The following is a 10,120-nucleotide window of genomic DNA, read 5'->3' on the forward strand; positions in this document are numbered from 1 at the left end:
CCCCCTACTTAAAACCATGGGAAGAAGTAAAGAAACCTTTTCTAATACCATTGATAATAATAGAATACCAGAATTCATTGACCAAGCCCCAAATGATGTCAATCCATTCCTCTGAGAATCCAAATTTCCTCATAACAGACATAAAAAAATTTCATGATATTCTGTCGTAGGCTTTCTCCATATCTAGTTTGATAATGACGTTACCACCACAATTCCTATGGTTGATATTCTGAGTGATCTCTTGAGCGAGAAGAATGTTTTCAGTAATAGATCTTCCTTTGACAAAACCACTTTGATTCTCTGAGATGAGCTTGTGAAGCATAGGGTTAAGTCTTCTTGATAGAATTTTGGAAGTGATCTTGCTAGTGAAGTTGCTTAGACTGATAGGTCTAAGCTCATAGAAGTTGGTAGGAGACTCCACTTTTGGGATCAGGACAAAGCAGGTATGTGAGAAGAATTTGGTAAGTCTCTTCCCATTTAACACCTCTTGAACAAAATCAGTGATATAATTTTTGATAATATCCCAGCACTTATGGAAAACAGTACCATTGAAACTATCAGGACCTGCTGCACTTGTAGCTCCCATATCAAAGACTGCATCTATGATTTCTTCAGTATTAGGAATAGCAGTGAGAGATCTATTGTCTTCATCAGTGATTCTATGGGAAATGCAATCAAGAATGTCACTATTAGGAATAGCAGTGAGAGATCTATTGTCCTCATCAGTGATTCTATGGGGAATGCAATCAAGAATGTCACTATCTCTGAATTGGTGATGAATGTCGAATCTCTTTTGAAAATGGTGAATGGAAGTTTTTGTAATGTTGTCATCACCTTCCACCCATCCGTCTCTATGATCTTTGATCCTGTGAAGTTGGAGTTTTCTTCTTCTTTCCCCGATTAAGATGTAAAAGTACTTGGTATTGGAATCACCTTCTTCAAACCAATTGGAGTTAGCTTTCTGTTTCAGAATAACATCTTGCATAGAGATCCACCTAATGTATTCTGCTTGCCCTTTGTTAAGTTGTTCTCTAGAGAAATCAGTATTGTTGTTCAAATCTAACTCCTCTAGTTCTTGCATTTTGGCTTCCCAAAGTTGAACATGTTCAAACACATTGCCAACTTCTTATTTAAACCATTGAGTGAGTCTTTTGCTGAGCATCTTTAGTTTCTGTTGTAGTTTCCACAAGGCATTCCCACATATGCTAGTAGCCCACACTTCTTCAACCAGATTCATGAAGGTAGGCTGCTCAGTCCAGAAGTCGAGAAATCTGAAGTACTTTATGCCATTATTGTTTCTGTTATGACAACTAAGCAACAAGGGTCTATGGTCGGACCCAATTCTTGGTAGATGCTTGACAATGTTATTTTGAAGGAGTTGGCACCATAGATCATTTGGAAAAATTCTATCAAATCTCTTCCAAATCCTTCTTCTAGGATCCCAGTTATTGCACCAAGTGAATTTAGGTCCAACATAACCCAAATCCTTAACCTCACAATTGTCCATGCAAGAGCTGAAATCCAAGTTTTTGTACATTCTGTGAGGTCGACCCCCACGTTTCTCATCCAGATCAAGAATAATATTGAAGTCTCCTCCAATGAACCATGGCCCATCAATCACCATATGAGTACCTTCTAAACTACTCCAAAGGTCTTTTCTTTCATTTGCATTGCATTTAGCATAGACAGCAGTAACGAACATATTAGAGTTTTTCACCCCATTCTGTATTTTGATAGTGATTTGTTGTTCATCGACACTAATCACACTGGTTTGATTATTTCCTGGCCACATGAGCCAGATTTTCCCATTGGTGTTGGAGATACAGTGTCAGAACTTGAGATATTTCATGTATTTATCAATCTTATTCATGCTAACAAAAGGTTCCATAATTGCTATGAACTCCACTTTGTTGATGTTGACAAGTTTTTTAAGCCTAGGCATGGCTTTCTTGATATTCACTCCTCTAATATTCCAGAAAATTGCATTAATCATGAAAACAGTAGAGGGAAGATTAGTTTGAGCTACCTCTTTGAGGAGATGTATTGGCATTTCTTTTTTTTCTTCTTTTCTTTCTTTTTGTTTTGATTTCTTCTCTTGATCACATGTGAGAAATCATCCCTATCCTCTTTGTCATGCCCAGTTTGTAATTGATCTTTAGGAATCACAACAGTGACTCTGTTGGGAGAAGTTACTTTAATTTATTGTTGTGTTTCTCTCCTAATTATAGCTGCTTTCATGTGATATTCCTGTTCTTCAGGAATCAAGTTGACTGCTAGGTTAATTCTTGGTAGATTCTTAATGTATGAAGGGACACTAGTTGATTCATTGATATACATCTGCCAGTCAGGGACTTTGTCTTTTTTGGTGGCCTCAATATTGCTTGATTCTTGCACTACTTCTTCAGTCTCATTTTGGCTTACATTCTTGGTCATGTTGGTGCTTCCCTCAGCTCCATTGTTTACCTTACCATCACTTCTGCTAACATCTACATGAGTATTCATGTGAGAGTTATTTTCTTGTTACTCATTCATAGCTGCTTCTATAGCTCCCTTGTTTTTGGAATTAGCTGAGATCTTGACATGTTTAAAGGTCACCTTGGACATTTTTTTAGGAACTTTCTTTTGTCTCCCAGCCTTGACTTTTTTGGTTGTTCTTCCCCTGATGCTTTGCATCCTTTCTTGATTTTCAGCTATGTTCTCATCACTTGGTTGTTCTTCATTGTTGATCTTATTAATGCTCCCATCCTTGTTCTTAAGCTCTACATTATATCCCTGTTTTCTCTAGGAGTGTTGTTCCAGGTTTATTCTGCTGCCTTCCCCTGTTACTGCTGCTATGTTCTCTTTTTTTTGCCCATCTTCTAAGGTTTAAGATTCACCTCCTTGTCTTGTTTTGCTTCCTGCTCTTTCTTTTCTATTTCTCTTTTCTTTCCAAAACTGTACAGTTCATCATGTTATGCCCAAGATTCCTACAGTATTTACAATACTTTGGGACACCCTCATATTCAAGTTTTCGAACAAAGTTTTTTTGAGGAGCATCATCATAAGCTTGACCAAAATAAACAGAATCTGGTTGTTATTTTAGTAGGTCGATTTTAATTCTTACCTTAGCCATGCTAGGTCTGGTCTTTCCTCTCGTTGACAAGTCCATTTCCAGTGAAGTCCCAACAGTGTTGACCACCTGTTTGACATACTGCCATGTGTGTATATGAAAAGGTAGTCCCGGTAGCAGTATCCATACCGATGCCACTGGTAGATCTTCTTCAAGATTGAAGTCCAGAGACCACCTTAGTAACCACATTTTTTGTCCCTCAATTTCGACAACTCTCTTGTACCAGACAAAATTAAAGTCTTGTTCATTGGTGAAATCCAAGAAAATGTTGTAGTTATCATAAATCACAATCTTGGCTGAGCCTTTAATAGAGATTAGTTCTTTGAATTTTGACCTAATTCGGTCAATTTGGGGCTTAGGTTTGAGAAATCTGCCGACTATTATGAGCCTACACTCATCTGCCATGATGCCATAGTAATTCGATGCCTTGAAGAGTACTGCTGATATTCCATTGTGTGTGGTGTGTGTTGCTATGCCAGATTCTCTTGCATGTTAATTTGAGGCTGCTGGAAATTATTTGGAAGTGAAAACCTTGGTTGCATAAGATAATTTTTCATCAGTATATTCAGTGCTCTATTTAATTAGAGGGTTGAGATTGGATTGGCCATCCAGACGCGGCGGCGGGATGCCGTCCGGTGGATCCATTAGGAAGGAGTGTGAGGGGACTCGCTTATGAAAGCGTCGTTATAGATCCGTTTCTAGAGAGATAATATTTTTAGCGGAACATGTTAGTTAATTTGATTTTTTAGAAATCAAGCAGGATAAAATATCTCGCTTAGATTTGGTCATAATTCATAACGTAAAAAGGATGAGTACATATGTAGCCCCTTGGACTTGCTCATATTTTTCATTTAGGCACTCGAACTAAAAGATGTATCTATTGAACACCTGAACTAAGTCATATTATGAACACACATTGCTGACATGATATAACAAGTGTAATACACTCTCCTTTGAGAGAGTGGAAAGCCTTAATTTCTCTTTTTTTATGAATATTACAATGGATAAATGACCTGTTAAAATTGATAAAAGTACATTTACGTTAAAGCTCTTTTACAAGAACAAAAATTAAAATTTCATTTGTACTCACTTAAAAATGAAAGTCGTAACTTCAGATATAATACCTCAACATCCATTTAAATGAAGTGAATCCTCCATATTATTATAGAACTATTTAAGAAATGAAAGTATACTTTATAACAATTTAAAACTAAGAATAATAAATTTCGTTTTTGTCTTCTTAAAACAATATAGGATAATGGAATTAAAAGAGAGAGGGTCATAAGAAAATATTTTACATATAAAGAATATCCCAAACTAAACAGATTTATCCGAACAGGTTTATTATCATATGGAATTAAATTTAGTTCCCTCTCTCTATGGAATTAAAACTGGGTTATTATCATATCAAGCCTTTGGTGTCTATGTTGCTATTGGTGGCGCTTCTTTGGCTTTGGATAATATAATGTCACTATTCTCAGCCACAAGTTTTGTATCAATCATAAAATTAACTTGGCAAAAATAAGTTCATGTAGAGCATTGTGGTGCCCAATAAATGTTATTACAGGCCAAAAATTTATCCCTTAACTTTCAAATAAGATTCAGTTGCAATATACTAATACTTTACTGAAAGGGGATTATAATAGTATGATATGAAATAACCAATTTCATGTTGAGCATAGTGTCAATGCTTTGGTTAATGTACCATTCATCAGATGCAACTTCATCAGATGCAACTTTGGTTACACTAATTCCAACTAAACATGACATTCGCCGATACCAAAATGAATATTCAAGAATATATAAGAAAGTTCACCATTCATAATGATAAATAATATGCTCCCAGTGTGAATACAACGCAAAGTTTATTCCACGAAATTCAATACCTTCTGACGCTGTCAAAATTCCATCAAGATGTACACGAAATAAAAATAATAAAGAAATCAAAAGGAATTAGAATGAACGGAAAACACACTAATGAAAATGAAGAAGCATAAGACACACCAAAAACTGAAAAGACAACACATTAAATATAAAATAAAGCCAGACGAAACAACCAAAATGCTTAGTTACCTCTTTCAATCTAAAATTTTGACAGTTACTGTACCTCGAGAAATCAAGTAATGTCAAATTTACTATCAAAATCTAGATAAGACAATGATGAAGTCTATTGCGACGCCATGTTTATCATTCTATACTTCTTCAACCAATAAGAAATGGAAGGAGAAGAGGGACGTATTTGGTGCTAACAAAATATTGCAACTTAGGCACAACAAAATTATGCATATCTAACAATCAAAGAAAACAAATTAATAGCCAAAAGTAACAAAGAAAACATATATAACGATGGCATTAAAGTTTACACAAAAAAAGCTCTCCATATTATTTTAGACTCGTAATATGATTTCAACAACTTGCTAACTCAAGAAAAATACATTAATAATAACTCATTATTGCAATTAGCAACTTGACACCAAAAATACATTAATAATAAAACACCATCAGAGAACGTACACACATGAATGCCTAAAATCTTTATGTGGTTATGACCGGATAAACTCCAAATACCTTTGAGCCAAATTCAGAAACCTCTTCTTTTCGAAAGAACAAAGGCGTGATTTTTATTCCCACTAAAAGCGAAAGCCAAAGCTTAATTAGGTAGTGTCTTCTTGTTGATTGGAATATGTTTATTTCTTGTGTGTTTCGAATGTTTTCGACTTTCATCATAACTGCCATATCAGTTTTATGGTGTTGGTGAATATTTTACTTGTATTTAAAGTTGTGCACCAATTAATACAGTTTTAAAGTAAAAACTTTGAATAGGAAAAAGTTCAACCACGGGCTACTATAATTTAAAACCAGTAGTTGTAACTGTATATTTTAGCAACTGAAGTGTTACAACGATTACATTTTTTTGTTGGTAAAAAATATAGATATTTAATAGAAAAATAACAAAAAAGGCAAAAAATTGACAAAAAAGATAAATGTCATTCCAAGCCAAAGAGAGGTGCCAAAGTCATCACTCTTTGTTCTTTCTTTATATATATATATATATATATATATATATATATATATATATATATATACCTACACGACCCCTTAAACTTGGTCTCAATTTTCATTTAAATACTTTACTAAGAGCAGTACCTATTAAACACTCCAACACAAGTAAAAGTGTATCTATTAAACACAAGTTATGACATGACATATTTGTGTGAGCTGCACCTAAATTAGACGCGTGAAATAATGTTCATCATTTCTTTTTTTTAATTTATTTTAAAATATTTTTTTTCCCCACATATACAACATTCACCATGTAACCACCAAACCACCACCACTCTTCATCCATTACCGCCACCATTCACCATCATTCCCCAAAGATCAATCAGCCGCAAACATATGACATCCTATTAAAAAAAAATACCATCTTATTCCACACCACATTCTACCACCACTCACCATAGTTCAAAGATAAAAGATTTTAAAGTTCAAATGCTAGAATTTGAGAATCTGAGATTCTTCAAAATTAACCTGCTTTATCCCAAAAATCAGAGGTAAAACTACCACAATATTAAAGAAAACAGAGAGAAACCTAGCAAGAAAAATCCACAATTTCACCTACTCAGAAATCAAAATGGATCTTTATATCTGTAACGACCCGATCAGTCGTTTTGAGTATTACAACCCCGTTTTCTCATTTACTGCTCAAATTGTGCTTTACAATTGTTGTATGACTTGTCGGGGTAATTGGTTCGGGTCTGGTGAGGTTTTGGAATGAAATTAGAATACTTAGTTCCAAGGTTTAAACCTTAAGTTAAAATAGTGTTCGGATATCGACTTATATGTAAACGATCCCGGAATAGAGTTTTGATGATTTCAATAGATCTGTATGGTGATTTTGAACTTAGGAGCACGTCCGAAAAATTATTTAGAGGTCTGTAGTGGAATTAAGCTTGAAATGGCAAAAGTTGAACTTTTAAAAGTTTGACCGGGAGGTTGACTTTTTGATATCGGGGTCGGAATCCAAATCTGGAAATTGATATATGTCCGTAATGTGAAATTTAACTTGTGTAAAAAAATTGAAGTCATTCTGGATTGATTTGATGTGTTTCGGAACAAGATATAGAATTTGAAAGTTCAAAGTTTATAGATTTTGATTTGAGGTGTGATTCGTCGTTTTGAGGTTGTTTGATATGATTTGAAGCCTCGAGTAAGTCAGTAGTATGTTTTAGGACTTGTTGGTATATTTGGTTGAGGTACTAAATGGCTCGAGTGAGTTTCAGATGGTTAACGGATCAAACCCGGGCTTAAACAAATGCTGGAAGTGCTGCCTACTGGTGTGATCGCACCTGCGAAGCTTTTGATCGCAGGTGCGAAGCCACATGTGCGCGAAATCAGTCACAGAAGCGACCAAAAGGGGAACTGGGCAGTGCTCGCATGTGCGTAATTTTTATCCGCATATGCGGAGTCGCATCTGTGCTTGGCTCTCCGCAGAAGCGGCCTCGCTCGTAAATGCGCCCATTTTTCCGCAGAAGCGGGGGTCGCAGGTTCGAGGGTTCGTGATTTTTTATCATTTTCGAATTTTGGAGCTCGGTTTGGGCGACTTTGGAGAGGAACTTTTCCACACAACTTGTAGTAAGTGTTATTGACTCCCTTATGATTATATTCCATGAATCTATATATAACCCTCGAACCTATTGGAACTACTTGGATTCGTCTTGTTCGAGGTAAGTAACTCTTCTAATCTTGGAGCTGAGGGTATCAACCCTGAATATATGTATTCTGTAAATTGTTGGGAGGTGACGCACATGCTAGGTGACGGGCGTGTGGGTGTACACCATGAAAATTGTGACATAATTTTTTCCGTAGAATTTTGTAGTCAAATAATCTTGGCATTTTCTATGTAGTTTTATATTAAAGAAATTGAGCTGAGAATCATATTAAAATCATGTTGAGGCTGTGTGCCAGTATTATTGGGACCCACAGAGGTCATATTGCTATAAATTATTTGTTTTAAATTGAAAATTCATACTCAGTCATATTCATGTCATTACATATCATATCTCAGTCTCTATTGTTATATATTGATACATTATATCGTCATTTTCGGGCTATTTTTATGGCATTGTGAGCCCATGAGAGAGAGAAATTGATGACTGAGTGAGGCTGAGGGCCTGATTGTGAGGATAATTATAGGATCGGGTTGCACGCCGTCGCAAGCCATATTGGCTTTATATACTTTATTATTATGTGGATCGGGGCTGTCCGCCTGCAGCAGGCCTTATAGGCTTTATTATAACACGTGCGTTGTCCGTGCAGACACAGATATTGATACTATAGCACGTGAGTTATCCGTGCAGCACGTGAGTTATCCGTGCAGATTATAGCGCTTGGGCTGAAGGAGCCCCTCCGGAGTCTGTACACACCCCCAGTGAGCGTAGGTACCTACTAAATGCGAGTGCTGAGTGCGAGTGCCGAGCGATTTTGAGGACTGAGTGACCGTGAGGACTGAGTGACTGGGAGGACTGAGTGAAATGATACTCTGAGAGTATGCATATGATTTTATTACTGAGTTGCATTGCATTGACATGCACACATGACATACAGGCATAGAGATGTATTTTTTCCATGTTGTACAGTATCACATCATTCATGATACCGCACACATGTTGACAGATGGGCATAGTGATGCATTTGTTTTACACGGGTTATCTGGAAAGAAAATGAAACATCTCATTTATTATTGAAAGGATTTTGAAAAAATTATTATTTTCAAACTTATTCAGATTTTTTGGCAACTTCGGTAAACGATTTGGGTTTTCACTGATGTACATGAAAGGAAGAACTATTTTTAGAAATCATGATTTAGTTGAGCATTTTATCTCTGAGTTACTTCTTGTATTATTTGCTTTACGTTGTTATGGACTGTTGTGGACTATTGGTTTTGGACCCGACCTTGATAAAATCTCATCACTACTTTCAACCTAAGGTTAGGTTTGTTACTTATTGAGTACATGAGGTCAGTTGTACTCATACTACACTTCTGCACCTTGCGTGCAGATATTGACTGTTGCTGTTGCTACGTTCGTTGGGAGCTGGATCTGAAGATGTACCTGTATTCCGGTTGTAGCTGCCTCTTGTTCATGGTAACCTTAGATTCATAAAACTCTTTTCATGTATATTTCGAACAAATGATGTATTTATTTCATATCAGCTTTTGTAAATTCTATTCTTAGAAGCTCATGATTTGTACTACCAGTTCTTGAGGAATGTATAAGATTAAGATCTTTATTTAATTAAATTGCTTTAATAATTGTTATTGGAATTGGATAGCTGAAAGTTGGCTTACCTAGCGGGTTGGGTTAGGTGCCATCATGACTAGTTAGAATTTGGGTCGTGACAAGGTGGTATCAGAGCTCTAGGTTCATAGGTTCTACAAGTCATGAGTAAGTGTCTAGTAGCGTCTTGCGGATCAGTATGATGACGTCCATACTTATCTTCGTGAGACTACAGGGCATTTAGGATATATACTTCCCATCTTTCTTTCCTTATCGTGCGAATTGATTCAGCTTGAGACATAACTCTTTGAATTCCTTCCTCGTATCCGTATGCGCACATGAGCGCTCAGTATCAGCCGTGTATCGCCGGCTTGTGATTCTATGAATGTGGTTCGAGATGTGTATTATGTGTTTTGGTGATGGGCCAGTCTGGAGGACTTGAGGCCAGGTTTAGACCGCATCTTAAGCTCGGTAGCTTCAGTCGTAACTTGTACATTTGGACTCATATGTCAGGTAATGTCCAAAGGAGTGGAATTTGTGGCTCGATGAGCGGTGGAATGTCTTTGTGATGAGTATGATGTAATTGCGGGATGTGTTAGTACGATTTGAATGTGACGAGAAGTGTTTCCTTGAAATGTAAAGGAAGGCCATTGGGTGCTTGATTTTCGTTTCGATGTGACGTACAGTCTCGAGTGTGAATGTTTTGAAGGATCTTTCACGATTGTTAAATTTT

The 10,120-nt window shown here is 36.4% G+C and overlaps 1 protein-coding gene across 1 annotated transcript; it reads right to left on the reverse strand.

Moving 5' to 3' along the window:
* Positions 1 to 1,126: 1,126 nt before the first annotated feature.
* LOC138907496 (uncharacterized) lies at positions 1,127 to 1,792 on the reverse strand. Its single transcript, XM_070198097.1, has one exon. The coding sequence runs from the start codon at positions 1,790 to 1,792 to the stop codon at positions 1,127 to 1,129; it is 666 nt and encodes a 221-aa protein (XP_070054198.1).
* Between the last annotated feature and the right edge of the window lie 8,328 nt (positions 1,793 to 10,120).

This window comes from Nicotiana tomentosiformis, chromosome 1 (genome assembly GCF_000390325.3).
Source record: "Nicotiana tomentosiformis chromosome 1, ASM39032v3, whole genome shotgun sequence".
NCBI classification, from domain to species: domain Eukaryota; kingdom Viridiplantae; phylum Streptophyta; class Magnoliopsida; order Solanales; family Solanaceae; genus Nicotiana; species Nicotiana tomentosiformis.